Source organism: Pseudonaja textilis, chromosome 2, assembly GCF_049901715.1.
Source record: "Pseudonaja textilis isolate UNSWEBS1 chromosome 2, rPseTex1.2, whole genome shotgun sequence".
NCBI lineage: Eukaryota > Metazoa > Chordata > Lepidosauria > Squamata > Elapidae > Pseudonaja > Pseudonaja textilis.
Window position 1 is genome coordinate 155,853,201 of NC_141991.1, and position 25,960 is coordinate 155,879,160.

At 40.3% G+C, this 25,960-nt stretch overlaps 3 protein-coding genes across 13 annotated transcripts in view; 1 reads left to right on the forward strand and 2 right to left on the reverse strand.

Annotated features, from left to right (window-relative positions):
• Positions 1-4,210: 4,210 nt before the first annotated feature.
• TIMM29 (translocase of inner mitochondrial membrane 29) lies at positions 4,211-5,462 on the reverse strand. The gene is made up of 2 exons (XM_026713315.2): positions 5,113-5,462; positions 4,211-4,986 (listed from the first exon to the last, which is right to left on the reverse strand). Exons 1-2 carry the CDS (start codon positions 5,174-5,176, stop codon positions 4,358-4,360), a joined length of 693 nt encoding a protein of 230 aa, XP_026569100.1. The 5' UTR covers positions 5,177-5,462; the 3' UTR covers positions 4,211-4,357.
• Positions 5,463-5,553: 91 nt separating this feature from the next.
• Positions 5,554-25,960, forward strand: part of YIPF2 (Yip1 domain family member 2) — a 453,467-nt gene continuing 433,060 nt past the window's right edge. Inside the window, exons 1-10 of one of the 6 annotated variants that reach the window (XM_087926079.1) lie at positions 5,554-5,785; positions 6,014-6,060; positions 7,594-7,739; positions 12,065-12,145; positions 15,424-15,511; positions 15,944-16,060; positions 17,038-17,204; positions 17,350-17,532; positions 18,099-18,249; positions 18,381-18,927. In XM_087926079.1, coding sequence (XP_087782205.1) covers positions 6,030-6,060; positions 7,594-7,739; positions 12,065-12,145; positions 15,424-15,511; positions 15,944-16,060; positions 17,038-17,204; positions 17,350-17,532; positions 18,099-18,215 — 930 coding nt within the window. In that variant the 5' untranslated portion in view covers positions 5,554-5,785; positions 6,014-6,029 and the 3' untranslated portion in view covers positions 18,216-18,249; positions 18,381-18,927. Of the gene's footprint in view, positions 5,786-6,013; positions 6,061-7,593; positions 7,740-12,064; positions 12,146-15,423; positions 15,512-15,943; positions 16,061-17,037; positions 17,205-17,349; positions 17,533-18,098; positions 18,250-18,380; positions 18,928-25,960 lie in introns of those variants that run through there. The other 5 variants (XM_087926081.1, XM_087926080.1, XM_087926084.1 and 2 more) reach the window with 5 other exon arrangements.
• CARM1 (coactivator associated arginine methyltransferase 1) overlaps positions 19,297-25,960 on the reverse strand; it is an 85,735-nt gene continuing 79,071 nt past the window's right edge. For 4 of the 6 annotated variants that reach the window (XM_087926073.1, XM_087926072.1, XM_087926077.1 and 1 more), the window contains 3 exons: positions 24,070-24,147; positions 21,364-21,432; positions 19,297-20,709 (listed from right to left, as the gene is read on the reverse strand). In XM_087926073.1, the coding sequence (XP_087782199.1) occupies positions 20,573-20,709; positions 21,364-21,432; positions 24,070-24,147 (284 nt within the window). In that variant the 3' untranslated portion in view covers positions 19,297-20,572. The remainder of the gene's footprint in view (positions 20,710-21,363; positions 21,433-24,069; positions 24,148-25,960) is intronic. The other 2 variants (XM_087926076.1, XM_087926074.1) reach the window with 1 other exon arrangement.

Genomic DNA, 25,960 nt, shown 5'->3' on the forward strand with positions numbered 1-25,960 from the left:
GAGAAACTGGAGAATTTTGAAGGACGTGAGGATGGTATTTGACCAGGACAAAGGAATTTGACCTTTACCCCGATTCAATTAGATTCTCAGATCATGTTAAATAATGGTTTACTGAAACATAGCTGGGTGAGTTTACACAACACATGAATTGAAAACAATACCCCACATACGTAACATACAGTACTGATCAGTCTCCACAGTTTATATGATATTGATCAACACATTTATTCATCCCATCCCATTTACTTTAAATCTGGCTAAGACAGCTTGCCTGGGGTCCCTTACTACATCCAAGTACCTTGGATGGGAGGGACATTCAGATGAGAGATAGATACAGGCCAAGATCCTTGAGAGAACAAGGAAGTATTTACTGAACACAAAGTTCTACTTTTCAAGGAGCAATATTTGATATTTGCTGATGTCAACAGAAATCTGCTACTTCCAGATTTCAATCTCCTGTTGCTCATTTCCTAGCTTGGATCTTTTCCCTACTGTTCAAACAGACAGGGCACCAGCTTAGGAAAGGCTGGACCAGGGCCATTTCTTACGTCCAAGTAATTCATTGTTGGTTTCTGGTATTATCCAGAAATATTTTCCAGTAATTTCCCACAGATTTGTATAGACAAGTGGGGGGAAGAAGGAAATAATCTCTTCAGATTGCTTACTAACCATATAGTTTTTCTCTCTTTAGCAACCGCTTCTGCCATCTGGCTACAGAATTCTGTAACTACAGCTGTCTTTTTCTCATTTCCAATTGCTTTATTTTATTAAATTCATTAGAACATAGAAAATAGAATTAGTTGAAAGGGCTTTGGGGGTCTTCTAGTACAACCACCTGCTCAAACAGCAGATCCTATAACATTTAGAGAAATGGTTATTCAGTTTATTTTTGAAAGCACCCACAACTTCTGAAGGCAAGGTATTCCTTTGGTTGACCGCTCTCACCATTAGGAAATTTCTCCTTAGTTCTAAGTTGCTTCTCTCCTTGATTAATTTCCATCTATTATTTCTTATTTTCTGTTATTTGGATAATAGTTTGACCCCCATTTGTCTTTGTAGGAGCTCCTCAAATATTGGACCCATGCCATTTCCCTTAGATTGGACATACCCGTTTTCATTAGATTGGACATACCCAATTCCGGTAACTGTCTTTGTATGCTTTAGCCTCCAGCCCCCTAATCATTCTTGTTCTTCTCTGCCCTCTTTCCAAAGTTTCAATATTTTTTTATATTGTGGTGACCAGAACTGGATGCAGTATTCCAAGTGTAGTCTTACTAAGGCTTTGTAAAGTAGTATTACAATTTCATGTGATCTTGATTCTTTATCTCTATTAATGCAGATTGTATTTGGCTTTTTTGGCTGCTGTCGCATACCACCTGGCCACCTACTTTATTGCACCTGATTCTACTGCCATACAGGTTGGTGTACACCAGGGGTGTCAAACTCACACCATCATGGTGTCACATGATGTATCGGGACTTTTTTCCCCTTCATTAAACCGGGCATATTGCCATTTCCTCCCTCCCACCACTTGTCTATATAAATCTGTGGAAAATTACAGGAAAATCTCTAGATAGGACCAGAAACCAGCAATGAATTATTTGGAAGTAAGAAGTGGCCCTAGTCCAGCCTTTCCTAAGCTGTTGCCCCATCTTGTACTGTGTTTGAACAATAGACTTTGGGTTTATTATGTAAATCTTGCAATTGTATTAGTTTGCGGATTTTTGTGTGTACTTTTGTCTCTGTTTTTGACTCCTGGTGATCAGCCAGGAAGTCTCTGAAATTTTCTCGATAAGATTTTGGAAGTGTTTTTCCCTTGCCTGCTTCCCAGCGCTGAAGAGCCATGGTGGTGCATTGGTTAGATTGCAGGCTAACTCTGCCCACAGCCAGGAGTTTGATCCTGATCGTCTCAGTTGACTCAGCCTTCCATCCTTCCAAAATTGGTAAAATGAGGACCCAGATTATCGGGGGTAATATGCTGACTCTGCAAACTGCTTGGAAAGGACTGTAAAGGACTATGAAGTAGTACATAAGTTCAAGTGCTATTGCTGTTGAAGGCACAAGGACACCATTGGCTTCCTATCTAATCTGGGTTTACTCTCTAAAAAAACTATCTAGTATATATGAGATAATTATTAATCTGTGATTCACTCTCCTGGTTTCTTGCCTGATGCCTTCACTATCACACCAAACTTATTCTCCTATTTTGAAGTAAATTAATACAATCTGTGAAGTATTTATAATTCATAGACTGTAAAATTTTAGATTACTTACAGTTTATTATGATATAATAGCTTATGCTTTATTATTGAAACACTATGTTATTATTTTATCTCACCCATTTAATATTACTTTTGTGCTATAAGTCTCTAACTGGCAGAAAAACTAGCAGCATGCCTACAAACCAATTTAAAATCTTACACATAAAATAATGATACAATCTTGAGAGAATACTTTTCAATTTTACAGTGTAGAATGGGGCTGTTTTTTCATGTCACTTTTTGTTTTACCGGTGTTGGAAGTTAAAACCCACCCCTCTCCTAGGAAAATGAAATATTTTAGGATATACAAAAAAGGAAGAATATTTCCCCTAAAAAGAAAAGTGAAAGGCAGAAACTCAGCTCCCCCCTACCTTTGCTAATGGACCATTACTCTGGCCAATCTATTTTGCATAACAAAGATCTACTCCAGGTAGAGCTATAATAGGAATTGCCCAAAGCCCTTTCATTAAATCATCATCCAGCAAGGCTCAACCAAGCCAGGACACTCAGGACACTCAGGACAGCGTACATGGCCCCATGGGAATCTGACAACCAATCAGAATACAAGCTCAAATTCAAATCATCTGAACCCAGAAGGATAATTCTTCCAACACTGGTAATATTTTTCATAATGTATGTTTTGAGTTCATTTTAGCAAACAAGCCTCTTAAAACTAATTTTCTATCGTAGTCTTCCCCAAGCATTATTTTCCCCACATGTTTTTAATTGTACTTAAATCATAAATCTAACAATGCAGATCAATGAACTGTGAGTTCTGAAAACAGCTCAGAGAACTCCATGAAGTAATTTACATAGCATCCCACTTAAACAAGCCTTGAGTGCCATGTCAACATGTTTAAAAAAAACATATTTTTAAACAGATCCACCTGTTGTCCTAAGAGATGCAGTCCCCAATATCCAAGGTAGTACACTCAAATTAGGAAAGAAAATAGTTGCTAATGCCTTTGCCTTCTGGAAATCCCTCTGGGGTTATGTAAGTTCCCAGGTGTGACTCAGTGAAAAAATAAACTGTGTCCAGGTTTGTCTTGATAAGCCAACACATATATTCAGCTGAATAAAGATGGATCCCCCTAAAAGTGGAGGAAACCTGAACACAGCATGAGGCAGATAATTATACATTGCCTTCACTCGATTGCATAAGAGGAAGCTGGCATATGACAGATAAGGTATAGAAATACAGAAATTATAAAAAGTCAAGCACACCTTCTATGGTTTGGGTCACATACTTAACCCACAGGCTAGGGGTTTCCTTTGTAACTTCCATGGCCTCCAAGGCCTGCTGAGTTTTGCCATCTCAACATATATTCCTTTCAGACAGTCATTAGAATTGTCAGATTGCTGACCAACAGGGTTTTAGAAATCATCAATATTTACATTATTCAGTGATGTATAGAAAATTTACCAAGGATTTGCAGAATTTTGATAATCTGTTACTTACATCTTGGAAAAATACGTAGAAAGGAAAAGACCTGGAATAGAGTTATAGAAATTTATCTTTTGAAAATGAAGCAGACTGATTAAGCTTTAATTTTACAGTAAATGTAACTGAAATGTAACAAAATGAAATTACAATATTTTTTGAAGCTAATGTTTTGCTGGTTTCTAAAGAAAAAAAAAGGGTTGGGGCTTGGAAGCCATATTACCTTGCCTTTTAGCAGAATCCAAACAGAAACTGAAGTGAAACTGATCATTTCTGATAGGGAACAAATAGCATGGAACTTTCCTTATTACTTTTAATGATATGGGAAGATTATGAGATGGGCAGGAAACACTGTATGAGATCTGAGGAAAGGTGATGGACTGATCTATTTGTGCTCCAATTTGCATAGTTTTACATCACATTTAGAGAAAAAATGACTACCAAGAGATAACTATTATCAATTTCTCAATCACTAGGCAGCACTAAGAATTACTCATCAAGCATCTCCTCAGATTTAGACAGCATTTATTCTCAAATCTTATGCCTCCCAAGAATACAGCAATGAATATGAGCCCTAGAAGAAAATAGAAAGATGAATAAATGAAGTATCTTGGTTTTTTTCTATTACTATATTACAGTCAACCAACTGCTTTAATTAAGAGTGTAGTTGCCCTTGATTCTCCCCATCAGCTTCTTGGATTTGCTCTTCTGTCAGAATGACAGCTTTGTACTTCTCATCAAAAAGTTTCTCGTTGGTTTCCGAGTGCAAGTCATTAAAAGAAATGGTCTTGAGATGCCCTGGCAGGTACTGAAACTCTTCATTGTTAATGTCTGAATTCTGCATTCTAGAGTGCAATACCCACCAGCGCCCCCAGAAGCCTACATCAAGGACCAGGCTGGGAAAATCAGTCCACCGTGGCTTTAGATACTTGCAGTGCGCTTGATAGAGATCTGCTCCGGCGTCGTAAGGCGCCTCGTACAGGAGGGAGAAAAACGCGAGGTTCTGGACCCGCAGCTGGCCTCGGTTTCGGAGCACCATCAGCCGCTGGGTATGCTTTTCCGAGCTGCTGCTGCGCGTCCAGGGCGAGAGGAGTAGGAGAGTTCCCGAGGCTTCCAGGAGGCTGGAGTCGAATGAGGCTTCACTGGGGTTGCGGAGGCTGCAGCTCACCGCTCCAGCCAGCAGCGACAGGTAAAGCCCTGCTTTCACCGGCCGCTGCCGGATGCCTTGGGCGACTTCTCGGCAGGCTTCAGCATAGTCGTGCAGGAGACTCTTCCACCACAAGGCTGAGGAGGGAGAAAAGATCGCGTTAAGAGGAGCGGGAAAGAAAGTTGGGGTGGAAGGAGAAGGGGCAGGCGTGCCTCAAACAGCCTCCCTCTCCGGCCTGTCAGGAGCAGAGCGGCCTCGGCTACCTAGGCGGCTGGCGCGGAGACGGCCCCCAAAACTCGTCTTTTCGGGATTCGGAGGGCCCATCATGTCCGCTCGTCTTGAGATGCAACCGGACGCCAAACACGAACGGACCGTCAAAATGGTAGGTAGCCAAGAGGAAGTCAAGGCTGGGAGGCAAAGGGCAGCGTGTTACGTGGTTTTGCTGCCGGTCTGGTGGTTATCGGAAAGGGACGAAGGACAACCTTCGACAGTTTTACATTCGCAGCTGTTTATAAATGTTCATAAACAGAAAGATACTCTGCCACCAAACAACCAGGCGCGGAATGCAAGGCTTTGGCGTCTTCAAGAAACCCCGCCTTTCCCCGCTTCCAATGGCCACAACTGGGATAGGGGAAGGATAAAGTAGCTGCTCCGTGACGAAACTGGGGAGGGCCTCCTAGCGCAGCCGGTAGAGGAGGAGTCTCGGATAATACTCGAATGCAGCGCCGGATCTTTCTCTTCATCGATAGGCTTTCCGTGGCTTGGCGGTGTCCTGGGCCTTCCTCTCCTTCCCGTCCCGCTCCACGTAGGGAGATTGAGGCAGTCCTACGTGGAGCCGTGGAATAAACGAGACGGTTTTACAAGCAAGTGGTGACATGTGGTTAGAGTGTGGCCCTCGGCGTCTCTGAGCATCTGCAGAGTGCCTTTCGACAGTCGGTAAGCAGTGGCTGACATCCTCCTTTCATCCTTCCACCTCTCCCAGGTGATCAGTGCGGGAGAGCAGGGTAGTAGGACAAGCCTGGTTTGTCACGGGAACCTTGAGAGAGACGCTCGACATTTCTGTGGATGAAGGAACCGACGGCTGAAGGGTGTCTTCTGCCCCATACACCGAGCTGCCTTTCGTAGTCATGTCTTCTCTGAAAAGCTGTCTCTTTCCCTTTGTAGGTACTCTGGCCTTATAATGGCTGCTTCAGATGAACTCAAGTTTCGTGGTGAGTATTTTCTCACCATTGAAGCAGATATGGACACCTAGTCAAGCAATTTTCCCTTTTGTTAGGTTTTGTTGTTTAATGAGATGCCTCGATTATGCCATGTAGTTTACTGTGTCTGCACTAGAAGCACTCTTGTCATTCCAAAGCATCCAGTTAGTACAGTCTTTAATTTACAATCACAATTGAGCTGAACATTTCCATTGCAAAGCATGACAGCTGTTGAGTTTTGCCCCATTTCCCCACCTTTTTGTCACAATTGTTAAACCAATCACTGCAGTTGTAAAGTGAATCGTGGTTAAGCAAATCTGGCTTTCCCCATTGATATTGCTTGTTGGAAGCCAGTTGGGAAGGTTACAAATGATGATCACATGACCCTAGGTCATGTGACCCTAGGATAGTGCGGCTGTCATAAATACCTGCCACATGCCAAGTGTCCAAATTTTGATCATGTGACTTTGGGGATGCTGCAATGGTTGTAAGTGAAAACTAGGCATCACTTTTTTTCAGTGCTGTTGTAGCTTCAGTCACAAAATGAATGTTTTAGCATACCTTCTGAGGACCTGTCTGCGGTTAAGGACTGAAGCAATAGCAATGGCCATAGCACTTAGACTTGTGTACTGCTCCATAGTGCTTTATAACACTCTGAGCAGTTTACAATATCAACATATTACCCCCCAACAACTTGGCTCCTCATTTTACTGAGGAAGATGGAATGCCTTGAATCCTTTAGGATCAAACTCCAGGCTGTGGGCAGAGTTAGCCTGCAATACTGCATTCTAACCACTGCACCACCAGAGCTCTATAAAGAGCTGTATAACTATGGAATTTAGTGGGATTAAAATATATACTAGATTACTAGACTAAGTTAAAGTACAGAGAAAGCTGCAGTCTTAAACCTATAGAAGAATGTTCTCTGAATATGAAATACAGTACTTTAGTAAACAACTCTTATTATGTTTCTGTATTTTCCATATCATACTCTTTCAGCTGCAATATATTCTGATTTTTCTGAATGCATAAGATAATGATTTTAGTAGAATTGAAAGGGAAATATAACTCTTATGGATAGTATGCATGGATAAAATGATTCTGTTACTGTAAATATAAATGTAGCTCCTTTCCCCCACTAGGTTGGACAAATATTGAGTGACATATTTATGTGTGTGCGTATTTGGGGAGGATTTTTATTTCTAAGTCTTACATTTAGACAAAAGAAAGACAACTCAAACTTTGTGGATAGTTTTTTCTCCTTTGGACATCATGAATCTTTCTGAGATTTCTCCAACTATCGCTGAAGAAATATCTTCTAATTTCCTACTGTTCCCGCCCTAAAAATCCAAGTTGTCTGCAAAAGCTCAGATTCTTTTTCTGCCTTTGGTCACATGCTTCTTAAATACTTAAAATTATTTTTAATCTAGTACACACTAGCAAAGTTTCCTAAAAAGTTTAGAAAGTGCTGTTGCAAGTGGCCCTTGAACACCAGGCTGAAGTTTGATTACAGTCAATTGGATGAAATTGATATTTTCTCTGCAGAATTTAATGAAGCCATGGATTTGCTGGCTGGAAATGCTGATGCTACTACTCCTAGCATTAGTGAGAGCCAAAGCCACATAACTCTCAACATGTCTTCCAGCTGTAATGAGGAATATGAGCCAGATGAAGAGGATGACAAAACTGAGGTTAGTTTTGGATGGAGGAAGCTGCATGAAGTTAGTTAGGGACATTTTGACATGAATTGGGAGACAGTGTACACACGAGAGACTTAGATAATAGGATATCAAATAAAAGTTTGATTAGCAGAGAGTGGTAGTCATACTTACTGATTGCAGAAAATATTTTTCCCAACTTCTGTGAGAGGAACATAGAAATGTATTTGTTTTATATATTTGCTAAATTTATGTTCTTCTAAAAGTTTAAGGTGATATATGCAGAATTTAATTTTCTGTGCAGTAACATTCCTGCACAATATGTAAAGTTGGGTTGAAGGATGATTAGTCCAGAGTTATTTGTTTTGCTTCCATAAGTGATGGACTGGAACTGAGATACCCAGGCCTAGCCCAACACTTTAACCATTGGCTGCCCTGGCCACCATGACATTTGACCTCAATATTTGATACACATTTAATATGATACCCATTTTAATGGTGGGATTCAAACATTTTTACTACTGGTTCTGTGGGTGTAGCTTGGTGGACATGGTGTGGCTTGGTGGGTGTGGCAGGAGAAGGATTCCCTCCCCAATCCTGGGAGAAGGTTGCTGCAAAATCCCATTGCCTCCCCACCCCACTAACCTGCTTTCCAGCTCCATTCTCCTGTGCAGGGCAACAAAAGAAGACCCAGCCGATCATCTGGTACTCTGGAGACAGAGAATAGATGGGGGTGGGGCCAGTCAGAAGTGGTATTTGCCAGTTCTCCACACTATGCAAAATTTCTGCTAGCGGTTCTTCAGAACTGGTCAGAACCTCTGATTTTACCCCAGTGTGGAAAAGTAGGAAAATTTGCATCTTAATTTCTGGCACCTCCCTACTTTTTCACTAACTGATAATTTTTATCCAGCTGTTTATAATAATTAATTATGCCCATAAATCCACTCCTAATTCCTTGGGATGTCTCTTCCCTTACAGTAAGTGTGTACAGTTTGTGGGTCCTTTGAGATTTTCATGCAACCTTCTCACACCACCCTTGATACCACCGGAGGCATTTAGTCTTTTGGATCAGACTGTCTATAGTGAATAGGACTAGTTACCCTGCCAGCAAGCAGATCTCTTTAGCTAAAGAAAACAAAATTGATAAAGAATACATCCAGGATTTGAAATTATTTAAGATTTATAAGTGTACTCAAATTACTCCAAATAATATCTTGGGAAGAAGGAAGATTCCTAACTTAACTCATGGGTTTTGGAAACTGTTGAGAAGACTACATGTTGCTTACCAGTTTAGTGGAGCATCAAACTATGAACAATAGGTGCAAAAAATACAATGTTTTTGAAAAATGTGATCTTGCAAAGTGTGTTTTAAGCATAAATCAACATTCTAAGACAAAAATGCAAGGGAACTTTTCTACTTTGGTTATAAGTATTTCTTGACAAATTCACAAGCTCCAAAAAGGAATTGATTAATTTGGAATCCATGCAGCAAATTAGGAGTAAAATTAGCTCTGTAAGCATGCTCACATGAACTGGGCAGAAATAATCATTTAATATACAAAGAATAGAGAAATTAGCAAACTCGGCCACAATACAGAGATCAATGTAATGATGGTGGGCTCATTGTTCCTATCTGATACCTTCTGAAACGAGCCAGAATGGGCAATGTTTGAGGGACTTAGGCTTTAGGAGGTCATCTAACCTTTAATCCCCCAAAGATGCTTATGATTACCAAATAAGTTGAAAGGATTTTAAATTGGAGAACAGAGGCAAGCCCAATTTTTGGCTGTTTGGGGAGCAGTTGTGTTTAAGGGCAGGGATTAAGAAAATTCACAAAATGCAGATTTTTGGCTGCTGAATTTTAGCAGCAGAGGGTGCTTTTTTGAAGAGGGTGCTGTTTTACACACCCTGCAGGTAGAACTATTCGAACTTCTATTTACATTTGTTGTGCTCACTTACTGGGTAGCAAAATGCCTAAATAAAAGGGAGTTCTTCACAGCCTGTGAATAGGGTGGGACTTTCTAAAGCTCGTGGGGAGGCTGTTCCAAAGGATTGGGGTAACAATGGATTCTCCATTTCCCCAAATGGATTCTTTTTTCCCCTCAGTCTATTCTTACCATACTTCATTTCCCATCCCCGATCATTTGTATTCTTTCTTGCTATCAGAATTTCAGACTAATAATGAAAAAGTATGTAAATAAAAGTATTAACAATGTGATATCAACGTTAATGTTCATTAGAGCAATGGATTATTTTTGTTTATGAACATATTTTGTGAAATATAATGAAGCAGAATAAATAGGGAAAAATACAAGTGATAGTTTAATCAGAGACAAATATGTAAACGTAATTAAGGTGAAAAAACTGAGAGGGAATAGACCCATGTATTAGAACCAGCTCATCTAATATTTTAAAGATATCTGTAATTTTAACAAATATTCTCTTCATCCAAATTGTAAATAAAAGTATTGAAGAATAGAGGACTAGGACTGATTTGTGCAATACCCCACTTAATGCTGCTCCAATCTAATAAAGAGCCACTTGACAGAATTGTGTTTCACAGCCTGGGACTGATACTTGGATACTGCACTGTCAGTTACTGGCCCAGCCTAGTAGCTAGTAGAATACTTGCCAATTACAGTGCACTGCTGGTTCCGGGTGTGTTATCTCAATGCTTGTTAAATCACACCTTGAGCTCTGCAATGCAACTGTATTTGAAAAGCATTGGGAAACTTCTGTAGGTGTTGACCTGCTTCCCGACCCTATCCTTTCCATCTTGAACTAACTGCTTTTTATGTTGTAACTATTTGATGTTGCAGATACTGTATGCATTGTACTTTACCTTGTATGCATTGTATGTACCTTGTATGTATTGTATTCATTGTACTTTACCTTTATAATTTTTAATGCCAATAATCCCCAAGTTCTGAACATAATCCCCAAGTTATGAACGTTAGCGAATGTTCAAAGTTACGCAATAAGCACCCCTAGGGTTTACAAACATGTCCCGAAACTACAAATGTTGCAGCACCGTGGCCATTTTTCGCCCAGACTGCAGGGGGTCTGCAACATTTGCCCTGCCAATCTCCCCCCCATCCCCGGGTCTTCATAGGCACTAGGCCTGTGGATATTCACCTTGTGAAGATCTAGAGAGCTTTTGCTTTCTTGGCCTGTTTCGGCAATTCAGCTCTTTGGTGAGTTCGCAGAGAATAGAAGCCTAAAGTACCACAAGATCACATGAGATCAGTAGGACAAGATCTCATGCTACTGATCTCTCATGATCTCTTGGTACCTGTGTCCTTTGCAAATGTGTTCTACTGTGTTCTACTGCAAGATCTGCAGTAAAAGGCTTTGCAAATGGAGAGAAGGTCTGAAACATTGAAGCTTTCCCTCCATAAAACAGCTCTGGAGTGAAGCACGCTCCCTCCGGTGGCTCTGTTCTCTTTGGCAGAAGCCTTGAGAAAAGGTCTTTCCTGGCAAAAACAGAGCTCCGTAGTGACACAAGCATGCTCCCTCTGGGGGCTCTGTTTGCTCCAGCAGAGGCCTTTCCTGGTGAAAACAGCGACGTGCACTCCCTCAGGGGGCTCCATTCTTTCTGGCAAAGGCCTCTTCAAACCGTATGAGCTGGTGCTCCATAGGTGCATAAACACTTTTCAGCCAGAGGTTGAAAGCTTCTGGGTGCCATGATCTCTTGTGACTTCAGGCATCATCCATTTTTGCAGAGAATGGGTGTCTGAAGGTCTTGTGAGATTAGGGCATCCAGAAGATTCCAGTCTGTGCACAAAAAGTTTTTGCATGCCAATGGGAGGCTTGAAGTCTTTGGAGGAAAGTCAACCGAGATTGCCCGCTGCTCTAGAAATGGTAGGCAGCCTCGGTGAGCCAGAGAAGCTGAGCAGGGCATGCGTGTCCTGCTCTCCCTCTGCTCTTGCCGCTTGCCAGGAGTAGGCAAAGAAACAGGCTGGAGAGGAGACAGAACTTCACAAGGTAAGTGATCCGGTGCAGCAGGATGGGGAGGGACCAATTGTGGGGACCCCAGGAGAGAATGAGGTATCTCAGTGAGTTAGGGGAGGCCTTGGGGGTTCTGAAGCAGGTGGCCTGTTCTATCCCTAGGTCCCCCCATGGCCTTCCCCACCCTGAGAGACCTTATGTGCACTTAATGAGCCACACATTCAATTAGCAAATACATGGGTGAAAGGAGGAAGTGAACATGTTCAAGTTACCCAATTCACTCCTACGAATCCTTGGGTTATGAATGGAATGGATAGGTTCCATTACATTCATAACTCGATGACTACCTGTATATTCCTTTTCTCTCCTAGACATGAAGAAAGCAGTAATTTCCATTTTCATTCTTGCAGCTCTTGAGCTTCCAGAAGAAGCAATCCAGTTTCTGGACATTTGAATATTACCAGGCCTTCTTCAATGTTGACACGTATCAGGTACTAGAATCCATATTTTGAAGGCAAACACAAAAACCAAATTCTGAAAGCAGTTCTAATGTGCCAAAATTACTTCAACTCTCCTGAAAAATTTTTGTTTAGAGAAGCCTAAACTCCAAAATTCAGGAAATAGAATTTAAACATAGCAATCATTTAAATATTCTTTTAATTAAATAATTCCTTAACCTCATAATTTTTGAGAAGAATCCAGTGTTATACCGGTACGAAGTTTTTATTGCTTGACACTAAAAAAGTAAAACACTGAATAAACATTAACAAGATTTTTGTCCTCTTCTTAGTATTGAAGGTGGGAAGAGGATGATTATTAGGCCATCATGTGTTGTTCCCTATGCTTCTGAAACCTGTGTATGTGACAGGACTTGCTTCTACTCTGCTCCCCTCCAATTTATTTCAGATGGTTCCTTTGCAAACTCCAAGGGACAAGTTCCATCAATTAAAGCTGTTTATGAGGAAAATATTGTTCTATGCACAAAATTGGTTTTTAATTGGAAGGAAAATACTTTGTTATAAACAGATTTTTTTGCATGAGATCTGAACTCTCATAGAAATCCATATTATAGTTCTGATAGTTTAATTAGAAATTAATTTCTGCAAAATAGGAGAAGGCCATTACTTTCCAATTCCTATTACCTGCAGTCTACAAGAATGAACTCATTGACTTTCATTACTAAATCGAACTGAATTAAAAGGATCAGATTAACATCTGTTTTGAATCTAAGGTATTATAGTATATTGGAAAGTACCATTACAAAGAAAGTAATGCTTTCATTTATTCATGATTAATTCTTCATGGCTCAATCCTTGTTTAGTTTAGTTTGGTTTACTTTATTGTCATTGAACCTCATACAATGAAATCAAACACCATCTTCAGTGCACATCATGACCATGACTATGAAAATAAACACAAACACACATCCTTCACCCTTCACACATTGAACCGGAAACACCCGACACCACACCAACACTGCACTATACAGCAGAATTCAAAAGAGCTACTGCCCTGGGATAGAAGCTGTTTTTCAGCCTATTTGTCCTTGTTTTTATTATTCTGTACCGTCTGCCAGATGGTAATAGTTCAAAAAAAGGGTTCCCAGGATGAGATGGATCTTTGAGAATGTTTTTAGCTTTCTTAAGGCAGCGGGAGCTATAAACCTCTTCCAAAGAGGGGAGAGGGCAACCAGTGATCTTCTGGGCAATGACGTTAACCCTCTGGAGTGCTTTCCTATCTGCCACTGTGCAATTGGCAAACCATACAGAGGTGCAGCAAGTTAAGATACTCTCTATGGTGCAGTGGTAGTAGGTCACCATCAGTTTTTCATCCAGTTGTTGTTTTCTGAGAAGCCTCAGGTAATATCTCTCCTGAGCCCTTTTGACCAGTGCTGCAATGTGAGCACCCCAGGTCAGGTCCTCTTTTAGGGTAACACCCAGAAACTTAAAACTGGCCACTTGCTCCACTTGGTCTCCATTGATAAGCAAGAGCTGGATGTCTGATCTGTTCCTTCTAAAATCCACTATAAACTTTGGTCTTATTGGTGTTGAGGACCAAGTTATTGTCTCCACACCACGAAAGCAACCGGTCCACCTCATCTCGGTAGGCAGACACATTCCCCCCTGGAGATAAGTCCCACCACTGTTGTATCATCTGCAAATTTAGCAATAGTATTACTAGTGTGAACGGGAATGCAGTCATGCACATAAAGAGTATAGAGTAAGGGAGTTTATATGCAACCCTGTGGTGTACCAGTGTTAAGAATAAGGGCTGAAGAGGTATGATTAGCTAACCCTCTGTGAGCGGCCGGACAGGAAATCCATAATCCAAAGGCAGATTGAATTAGAAAGCCCAAGGTCCAGAAGTTTAGACACTAGTCTATGTGGAAGAATTGTGTTAAACGCAGAACTAAAATCCACAAAAAGCATCCTCACATAGCGCCCCCCCCCTGCTGTTCTAGATGAGTCAGAGCAGTGTGAAGAGTGATGGCTATAGCGTCCTCTGTAGATCTGTTTTTTCTGTATGCAAACTGATGTTTATCAAATGTACGCGGAAGGCCAGAAATGATGTGCTGGCAGACCAATTTCTCAAAGCACTTCATGATGATAGGAGTGAGTGCCACTGGTCTGTAATCATTGAGGTCATTGATAGGGAACTGATAGTGGAATTACAGCTACAATGAAAAATGTATTAGTCTAGTGATTAAAGCACCAGGCTAGAAACTGGGAGACTGAATTCTAGTCCTACCTTAGCCATAAAAGTCAGCTGGGTGACTTTGGGTCAATCTTTTTGAGTCCAATTCACCTCACGGGGTTGTTGTGGAGCAAATAGGAAGAAAAAGTTGTTGGATATGTTTGCTCCCTTGAGTTATATGCACACACACACACACACACACACACACATATATATGGTTTCTTAAAGCAAAAAAATAAGGACTGGGTAATCAAATATATTTTTTTGTTCTGCTTATTTAATTTCCTGGTCAGAAGCAGAGCCCTGCAATTCAACTGTTTGTGTTGTGCTGTGAATCTGGTTTCAAGATCAGTTTGTGAAAACAAGAATTGTCATTGCACTCTTATTAATTCAGCGTAGGAATTTTCCTTTTAAGATATATTTTCAATAGCTGAAATTCACTTGAGGTACTCTGTTGGTTATAAAAATAATTTTAAAATGAATATACATGGATTTCCTCTGCAATTATAGCATCAATAGGAACAATGGTGTCCAAGTGTGAGGGTTTGTTCAAGGCCTCCAGTGGTCTTTTGCGGTCTGATAGATCTGGATGTGTTTGGATACCTATTAAATTTATCAGGGAATCCTTGGGGGGGGGCAGTTATAAAAACAGTTGAAAGTGCTCTTGAAAATTGCTGCTGAGCATGCTCATGCACAAATCAGTTTTATAAGGAACATATCTGCTAAACACATCCCAGTTCACTGGAATACAAAGAGCTATTTCCGCTGCTCTGCCTCCATAGAGAAACCTCTTTGCTGTCCCTGCTTACCTTTGCTATTTGAGCAATGGATGGGCATATTTTAAAAAGTTTCCTAAGCAAGCATTATGGGGTCCATTTGATGAAATAAATATTCTGCTGAAAACTGGCCGTTGGCTTTCAACCATGCCATTTTTAATACAAGAATATTAAGATAGGAAGTGGGTTGCTAAGGGAAGTTTTTGTAAGCATCCTGGCACCAACAAGTTGGGCATCCCCACATTTATAGAGAATTTGGGAGTTAAATTGCTGAAGCATGGTCTTTTCCTATTTATCAGGTGCTGGACAGAATAAAAGGCTCCCTATTTCCGCTACCAGGGAAAAACTTTGTATGGCATCACTTGCAGAACAATCCTGACCTCTATGGTGAGTCCAGAGAAGTTCCTACTCCAATAATATATTATTTATTTGGCCACAGAATGATAGAGTTGGAAGGTACCTTGGAGGTCTTCTAGTCCAACTCACTGCTCAAACAGGAAACCCTATAACATTTCAGTTGAATGGTGTCATTTCTCCTTTTCCTTATCCCGGATAATGGGAATGTAGCTTTAGTGCTGTTGATCCTATCTGTCCTCAAACCCTATTTTCCATAAAATTAAGGAAGGTGGAAAAATCTACTGATACCCAATGTTTGTTCTATTATAGATGTTTGCTTTGCAATGTTGCAATGTTTGCTTTGTTTTATTATAAAAATGGCTTTCTTTTTTCCATTGCATTCTCTGCTAAGATGCCTATTCCTTTCAAGACTCCTTATACTTTTGTTCTTTTCTTTGGTGTTGGCTCTTTTGCTCCTCACAGGACCTTTCTGGATCTGTGCCACATTGGTATTCACATTAGCCATCAGCGGTAACTTATCTTACTTCCTGGAAAAAAGAGGGAACTCCTCCTTCCACTACAGCCCTCAATTCCACAAAGGTGAGATTTCGATTTGGAAGTACTTCCAGAAACTTCTGAGGCTAGTATATTACTGGTTGAATTATACTGCTAATTGTTTTTCTGTGTATAATTGATATACAAAAACACATAAATTTATATCCACCCATCGTACTGTGGAGTGACTCTAGTTCGTATAAGTGTAGGTATATCAAGAATAGGCAAGATAAATAAGTGGGAAAATATTTTTGTTGCCTGCTGAGTATTTTGATACACAGAAATAGCACTTAAGACTTATATACCACTCCATAGTGCTTTACAAGACACACTGAGTGGTTTACAATATTGCCCTCAATAATCTGCATCCTCATTTTACCTACTTGTAAGGCTGAGTCAACCTTGAGCTGGTCAGGATCAAACTCCTGGGCAGTGGGCAGAGTTAGCCTACAATACTGCATTTTAACCACTGCGCCACCATGGCTCCTGATTCATGCATATTGATGAATATCTTTTTTGGCTATGAGAAGTAAAGAACTATCTCCTTGTCTTGTATTTAAAATGTGCAAATAAAGAGCATGATTAAAAACATATAAATCCTGCCTCCCAATCTTTATTTAATCCCCTTAGAATTGGAACGAACTGATATATTGTTTATTTATCAGTACTGAGAAACAGTTTGCCCAGACACCAAAAAAAATTGAGCTTGCCTTAGGCATGAAAACTATCTAGTGACTTTGGGCAGTCATTATCTCTCAGCCCAGCCCACCTCACAGGGGTGTGCAGGAAAAATAGGAAGCAGGAATATTAGGCACTTTTGCCATCTTGAATTTTATATAAAGGTGGAGAAAAAAAATCAAAATTATAATAAAGGAGTGCTTTACAGACTATTATAAAACATAGTTTATTCTATGAATTCCCATTCCCTTCTCTTTCTAGATATGATAGAAGTCTATGACAAGTTTCAATGTTAGTTCTTGCTAGGGAATGGTGCATTTAATAAGAGTTTTCTTCTTGTGCAGTGACTATTGCAGGCATAGTTATCTATTGCTATGCCTGGCTGGTACCCTTAGGTCTGTGGGGCTATCTACATTGGCGAAAGGGAGCCCATGTCACCACTGATGTGTATTCTTTTCTGGAAATGGTGTGCATTTATGGCTACTCACTCTTTGTGTACATTCCTACTGCGGTAAGTTGTCAGGCATTTGGCAGATTTATCATTCATTTTCTGTAGAATATATTCTTGGAAAGAATTGCCACTTTTTGGGAAAGATGAATTCTTCAATGTGACCTTGAAAATTTTGACATTGATTCACTCTTATCTTCCTCCATAGATTCTGTGGCTAATCCCTATCCCATGGCTGCAGTGGCTCCTGATCATAGTTGCAATAGGGTTGTCAGGCTCAGTTCTGGTCCTTACCTTCTGGCCAGTTATCCGTTCAGATAGCAAGCCAGCTGCTTGTGTTATAATGGCCATTATTGTTTCTCTTCATATCCTTCTAGCTATTGGATGCAAGGTTTGTATCTTCTGTTCTGTACTAGTATATTTCAGTTGCTGAGAGAAACAGACGATTGGACAATAAGCATCATTAGGTTTTTGTTGAGCAAAAGATGAGTATATTTTATGAAAGAGTTTGACTTGTGTTTCAGTTAAGAGTATATATTTTTTTTCCTGTATAATCATCCTTTTTCTGTTAGGATTCAGTCTTTTTAATAGGGCCAAATGCAGTATCTGTAATGCATGTCTCTAAGTCGAAAATAAAGGTTAAATGCTTTCAAAGTGTGTAGTTGCAAATTGCAAAGTGTAAGATGTTAGAACACTGAACATCTTTGAACACTGTGTTACTCATCAGACTATCGTGAAGAGTAAGAGTTAGGGTTGGGAGGGGTAGGGTGAGAGAAAGAAGAATGAGCAGTATTTGTGAAGCCAGGGGTTGAAATAAAAAAGCTGCTCTTTGCTCCTTTGAACATTTTAAGAAATTGGGCAATGACTATGATGAAATCCAGGTTATTGGTGGTGGGGGCGGGGTGGAGAATCCTATTTGATTCCTGCTTCAACCAATTTAATCTTGTCTTTTTGAAGCTCTATTTTTTTCAGAAACCAAGGATCACATCTTCTATTCCTATTGCTTATACAACAGCAACTCAACAGCAGAAGCATACACCCTCACCTACTGCAGCAGAGGGAAAAGGAATCTGATAACACCCTGCACTAGACTTTGAAAAATATGCAGGTATTTTAATTCAAATATTACTATCCCCTTACTCATCCATATTAATGGAAATGCAGAATCACACTTTTTGGAAAGGTTTGACCTTTGGATCGCTCCCCAATATTTGTTCTATTGAATTGCTTCTTTTACAGACATCAATCTTGAATATCCAGTATCAGGGAAGAAAGAATAGACCACTCAAGACACCCTACTCAAGAGACATAAAAACCCTGACCAGGAAGAAGATCCTGCTAGTGGGCCAAGCAAAGTCATATATTACCATTTCAAAATTCACTGTTTTGCTGCTGCCAGGCAGAGCACACCAGCAGTTCACCTGATTTAGGAAGCAGCTTACACTAGAAGCCACTTGTGAGGCCTGACAATTCTAAATATTCAGAGCTGCTTTGGTTGATGCAGCTGCCATTTGCTCTGCTGTAGCGGTGTGTGTGTCTGTTGCAATAGGACAGAAGAGATGGGCTGCATGAATCCCTTACATCTATTTCAGCTAAATCCTAGTCACTTGCAACAGAGAAAAAGACAGGAAAATTTAATTAAATAGGTGCATTCCTGTGGGTTTAGCAAATAATTACTATACAAGTAAAATTCTCATATAAGCCAAAAGATCACTTAAAATTAATGTAGCCATTTAATTTCTTTGGCATGCAAGGCTAATTTGAATTAAACTACCATCTCTGGAAAGCTTTTTCTTAACTTCCTATATTAATATAGAGCAGATCTTTGCAGGGATGTCTGTTAAAAAGCCAGTACTTCTGCTGTATCCAGGACTTGTCTGAGTGTGACTTGTGATCACGTCAAAGGTAGCCACAAGAAGCCTAACAGGAAACAAGTTAATTTCCTAAACTTTCTTAACTATGACTAGAAGAAAGAAACAGGCAGCTCTTTAGCAATGTAAGGGAAGTCAAATCATTTGAGGTACATTTCTCCTGGGAAGGCACTTCTCTCAACTGCAGTTCAAAACAGGATTGTCCAGTGGATGTGTGAATACAAATAAAATTTTAAGCTGTTTCATCTAAACCTGAGATTGGGAAACCAGCCATTACAAACATCTTCAAAACCCTCCCAGTTTTATTCAATAGTCACAAAATCGTTGATCAGCCAGAACCAACAATTGGCTTTATAGACCCACAATCCAGCCACTATGAAGGTTCTCCAGAATGGTCCCACCCCTTCCCCCAATTCAGCCACTATTGGGACCCAAAGAACATTGCCTTAAGTAAACCACTTTTCTCCTCCATAAAACAGTTACTTGTCAAGTCCTTTAAGAAATATTGGCTTGAGGCTCTTTGGAAGGAAAAAAGAAAGAGTTACAAATTACACATAAAAGTACTACAAAGGGACCCCATAATAGCTGCCAATCTATTTAGAGTCCCCTGGTGGTTACTGTGGGAAGCAGACAAGTCTACATACTAAACCATTTGGCATCCACTTCTGCCCAGAAGGGAGGAACTAATCATAGCTGCTGTCACACCTTAAGAATAGACCAGAAAATAGGATTGGGTTTAAAATGAGCAACAGGAAATTGATACACAAACCATTTTCAGCCAGCAACAGTATTTTTTGGTACATTTGTGTTTTAAATTTTTTAACCCTTTGATGCTACATCAATATTCCCAAGAGACAGGCAATCATCAGACCTGCTGATAAGATGCTTGTGGCATATAAAACAGTCTTCTTTCATCTTGGATACTTTTCACATGGCCCAAGACTTACAACAGTAAGATGCTGGAGCTTTTCTGAAAGCCAGGAAGTTGATAAGTCTTTGTCTTTCCCAGGAGATATTCCTCCTAAGTCTTAATAATGCTACAAACACTAGCCCAGAGCCTGGGATGCCTAAGAAATCGACATGGATATGCTGCTGGATTCTTACCTGTGCCCATTCTACAGCCAGCTGCAGCCCCTTCATTTAAAATACTGGGAGTGTAGCAATAAATGATCAAGTTTCTGTTGGTGGACTGCCTAGAGCATGTTAGAGGCCCTATGGCAGTTCAGATCTAAGCCTGTGCCTAATGCAAATCAGTCATGGCAGATTGAAGAATGATACTATTACTGACATGATAGGTTGTAAGACTCAGTAAGCACAGGAACTCAGTCGTGGTTGAGCAAGTTGAGATTTCCAACATTTCATGAAAAATGTGTACAAATCCGCTATTAAGCCAGTGGGTTTTTGTCTTCTATTGTACAAGGATTGGACCATCTCTGGGTAACCTATTGGAGGGCAGAAGAGATCCAAAGAATTGACTGCCAACTGATGAGATACAGTGGGGAGGTGGTACTTTTTCTTCATTTGGTTTCCTGATGCTGTCAGTTCAGGGATGAGGGTTTCTTAGCTCCCATAATGCATTGTGTTGGTGGTGATAGACATGGGGGACGCCATAGAAATGGCTGGTCCCCCCATAGTAAATTGACTGTTGACTGGGTAATGAGCAGTTGAAGTTCCTCCACTTTGGCCACTAGATGAGCCTGTAGCAGGAGAGAAAAACATTCAGCTGGATATAGCAGAAGGAATTCTAGTTTTCAGCAAAAATGTCTAAGCACAACTAGCCATCTGTTTTTAAAAAATGGATCCAGATCCATTCCTGATCTAACAAATTTCAATTTAAAATCAAAACCTCACACTTTGTAATATAACCGGCAAAATGTAGTTTTAATGGCATGGGAGGATGGGGGTAATAGAAAAGAGGGAATATGCTGTCTTAGAGCTTCATCTATAAGGAAGAGCTTGCTACCTCTTTTACATGGACTGACAAGATGCCAATGGGTTCAACTCAGTTCTAGTCCACATTACGCACCAAAGATAAAGGCTCTTGCCCCTGAAAACTCAAGCCAGAATAAACCAGTCAATAGTCACAGTGCCCCAAAACCTGCCTTGATACAAACTGGACTGATGCCAAAACGAGCTAGTAGAATTTATTCCATTAGAATTTCATCTAGCTTAGTTTCAATTTCAGGGATAATGTCAGTTTCAAAATGTACTGTAAAAGTATTTGCCCCTTCTCAACCCAACATGCTGCCTGCTGCTTTTCTCAGCCAAAGTGTTCAAAATCCTACAGAGGAGAAGAGAGCACACAGGGCCACTTTCCCCTCAGTTCCAAAAAAGCCCAAGGGCAGGTTTACCTTGGACAATCCCTGTGCTCATGATGGATCCCATCCGGGAATGGGTGTGATTGACAATCCCAGTGTTGGCTGCTTGGGAAAAAAGAAAAATACTCAGACAGGCCTAATCTCTACATGGGGCTACTTCATCTTTAACACGTTTCCATCATCTGCAAGTACACACATTACAGATGCCTCACCCATCTCGAGTCCAAAAACAGGCCATGTGCAAAAGGTCTAATCTCTTACACTGCATCTGATTAACAACTCACTGAGTCATCATAAGCAAGAATGGAGGTTGGGAATTGAGAATTATTTCTCCTGCATTTACGTGAAGGTCAAACACAAGCTATTTCTCACAAATTTAAAGGGAGCAAGTGGAATATTAAATTTTAGAAATCTAAGGCTGGGCTGAATGTGACTGACATTAATCTCTCCATAACTTCTCTGGATACACCACTTTTCCATCTTGGCAATATTATAACCTACTGTGACAAAGAAACCACAGTTTTGATAAAATTATGTGGGGAGAAGCAGATTTGATTTGGAGCGTTGGGGAGCAGGAGTATCCTATCCAAGAATATAGCCCTCTACTTGTTCTGACCCTAAAAGTAGCAGTTTGTTCCTAAGAAAATACTTTAATAGAACACTGAAGTGGCTGTGAGGATGATCTAATCATCAATAGGGAAATCAGCTCAAATATAAAGTCTCCTTTAAAAAAACCATTTCATTTCATCTGATACAATGCTAATATCAGCAAGTTTGAGATGTGCAAATCTTTTTATATTTGCATCCTGTAACCAACAACCCTAAACCTATCTCATCTGGAATGCCTTGGGCCTGAATATGCTGGGCAGATATTTGGGAGCTCTTTCTCAAATGTAACATTAATTGGCAAGCAGATGACGAGATTCAGCCCTCTTCAAATTGTGGTACATGCAAAAGGACCTATGGGCACTTGTTAGGCACTTTTTCTTATCTCTGAAAACAGAAGAATCTTTTTTGTCATTATACAATGTTCATATGGGTTCTAAAACTAGTACTTACAGAATTAATATTTTATCTAACTAGCTTTGCCTTAAAATTCAGTTCTTTCTTGGCTATACCTGAATGAATTTGCAAGGATATAATCCCCCATAGAGTATGTTGTTTCTTCCCATTGTTTTGTTTCCATTGTTTCTTCCTATGCTCTTGGCAAAATTCTGCAGCATATTTTTAATGTTCTATCTAGTAACTTAGCAGCTCTGAGCATCACAGCTGTATCTGACAAATCAATTCAGAAACAATATTTCAGACATACCAGGAGAATAGGCACATTTGATTCATTTACACTACAAGGTGCCATGTTTTTCATTCTCATTTCTACTAAAAAGTCCCCAGAACATATAGAGATGGTGAAAATTGATTCAAACCCATTTTGCTGTCAAGGTTCATTAATTAATTAATAATATCTAATACTCAAAAGGACAGAAGTTTCTTCTACAAAGTCATTTTAAGTTCAAGGTGGTATAATGTCCACCTATCCCTTGTATTCTGCTTTTATTCTAAAGGTTCACTGGAGTTTCACTTCTCGAGAGATATTAACATTACCAAAGCATAAATGTACTAAGTACTTAGAAAGCTTTAAGATATCCTTTTTGCAAGGAAACAGTCCTGGTTTGCTACTTTTCATTCCAATAGCAAATACACTGTTTATGTTTTATTAGATTTCCACAGACTCTGATATCCTCTGATTATCCATCCTCTGATATCCAGTAGGGGGTACAGTCTATTTTAACAAAGGCCACTAAGAACTGAGAGTTGTTTGACTTTTTATTAAAAGTCAAAGCTCTGAGCTCTGTAGTGATCTTGCCTAATCTATACCATTCATGTAGATGGAAACACAATTTCTGTAGGTATTTAAATATGTAGAATTCAGACTTGACAAGTCTTTCTGCAGACCCTTGTTTTCTTACCCATCAGGGAAATCAGGTTATATTGCTTGTAAAATTAGGGAGATTTTGACTGCCTACTGATGAACCCACCACCAATTGCATTATTTTTCATCCTGTTTTGTCTAACAATTTTAATATATTTCTATCTGTAATTCTGGTCTGTGCCATAATAAAAATTATATTCTATTCAGGGAAGTCAAGATACAAAAACACAGAGATCAAAAGAGAAAAAACAGGGGCAATGAGAATTATTCCTAATACATTTGCTGCCTTCTGGCCATAATAGTTTTATCCATCTATTACATAAACATTCAATTGTCAATATTAATGCAAATAGCAAGTTTAGACACTTACGTTGCAGGTACTTTTGTTCAATTACACTGTACGGAAACAGATATTTAAAACTCAACCATTTCAAAACTTGTTTTTCTGAACCAGAAAACTGTAAAATAACAGAACTCTGGAACTAAATTCATGTTGAGTTCTATGGCGGTAGAGTACATTTTTCTCACAAGAGGGTAAACAAAGACAAAATACAAGGTCAAAAAATGGAAAGGTAATTCTGTGGCCAAGGGTCCATACACCCTACCAGGCATTCAGAGGAGAGTATTTAGATGAAGCAGGATATATTAGCTTTCCAAAGGGCTTGCCTACAAGTGTTGAGCCAGGTATAAAGCCCCAAAGAATACTAAGGTGATGGTGATGATCTGGGCTCCTCAGGTCTGCCACCAAGACTGCTTCCTAGGATTCCCCCTTTAAGCCAGAATCTACTGCACAATACAAATAAACTCACCTAGAGGAATAAGGTTGTTGTGGCCAACATTAGTGCCACCTGCAATCACACTGCTGAGATCATAGGCTGTGGGCATTCCTGCAGCACATTAGAAACGAATAAGAGTCAAATGTGAGCAAGGTGCTGTTCAAGACACAGACCTTTTTCTGGGATAGGAAAAACACTTGGATACTTAAAAAGCACTTACAGACATAGGAGCCTCTTTAGGCAGGTGCAGATACAGCACCACACTCTATAAGCCACAAATTGGCTGCCCAATCTGAAAGCTTTTCTACCTATGTATAATGGATGCAGGGCAGCAAAATACGTGAATACACAAAATTATATTCTAGAATGGAGAAGCATGGCAGACAAGTGATAGCACAGTTGTGGTTGACATCAGTGGATAAGGACTCTTTAAACCAGGGGTGTCAAACTTGCGGCCCGCATACGTCATGTGCTGGCCACGCCCACCCATTTTTTTCCCCCAAAGGAGAAAAAAAGTTGTGATATGTCACATGATGACGTGACGCCATGATTTTGACACCCTTGCTTTAGACTCAACTTCCCAGTCAGGAGAATAAGAACAGTCAATGTTGATTGGGAACTGGAAGAGGAAAGATGATAAAAAGCAACTTTATGCATGTACTTGGTAAGAGACAACTTAGTTTTTTTTCTGCTCTGGATATTATCTCAATAGATAACACAAATGTAATACACTACATAACCATTATTGTAACATAATCAAGACTTTTCCGGGAATGGCGGAAGATGCCAATAGAACATACATGTGTCAAGCTTATACTACACTGCTCAAAAAGATAAAGGGAACACAAAAATAAGACATTCTAAATCTGAATGAATGAAATATTCTCATTAAATACTTCATTCATTACATAGTTGAATGTGCTGGCAATAAAATCACACAAAAATTTATCAATGGAAATCAAATTTAGCAACCCATGGAGGTCTGGATTTGGAGTTACACTCAAAATTAAAGTGGGAAAAAACACTACAGGCTGATCCAACTTTGATGTAATGTCCTCAAAACAAGTCAAAATGAGGCTCAGTAGTGTATGTGGCCTCCACGTGCCTGTATGACCTCCCTACAACGCCTGGGCATGCTCCTGATGAGGTGGCGGATGGTCTCCTGAGGGATCTCCCACACCTGGACTAAAGCATCCCCAACTCCTGGACAGTCTGTGGTGCAATGTGGCGTGGGTGGATGGAGCGAAATATGATGTCCCAGAGGTGCTCAATTGGATTTCAGGTGTGGGGAATGGGCGGGCCAGTCCATAGCATCAATGCCTTCGTCTTGCAGGAACTGCTGACACACTCCAGCTGTATGAGGTCTAGCATCGTCTTGCATTAGGAGGAACCCAGAGCCAACCGTACCAGCATATGGTCTCATAAGGGGTCTGAGGATCTCATTCAGTACCTAATGGCAGTCAGGCTACCTCTGCCGAGCACATGGAGGGCTGTGCGGCCCCTTAAAGAAATGCCACCTCACATTATTATTGACCCACTGCCAAACCAGTCATGCTGGAGGATGTTGCACGCAGCAGAACGTTCTCCATGGTGTCTCCAGACCCTGTCATGTCTGTCACATGTGCTCAGTGTGAACCTGCTTTCATCTCTGAAGAGCACAGGGCGCCTGAGGCAAATTTGCCAATCTTGGTGTTCTCTGGCAAATGCCAAACGTCCTGCACAGTAGACGTCGGGCTCTCATACCACCATCATAAGAGTGTTTCTGACCATTTGAACAGCCACATGCACATTTGTGGGCCGCTGGAGGTCATTTTGCAGGGCTCTGGCAGTGCTTCTCCTGTGCCTCCTTGCACAAAGGCAGAGGTAGAGGTCCTGATGCTGGGTTGTTGCCCTCCTACGGCCTCCTCCACGTCTCCTGATGTAC

Coding starts and splice junctions, on each gene's coding strand:
- TIMM29 (XM_026713315.2), bottom strand. CDS start 5,176: ATGATGGGCCCTCCGAATCCCGAAAAGACGAGTTTTGGGGGCCGTCTC. Junction 4,987..5,112: donor TCTCCGCGCCAGCCGCCTAG/GTAGCCGAGGCC, acceptor CTCCCTCCTCAG/CCTTGTGGTGGAAGAGTCTC.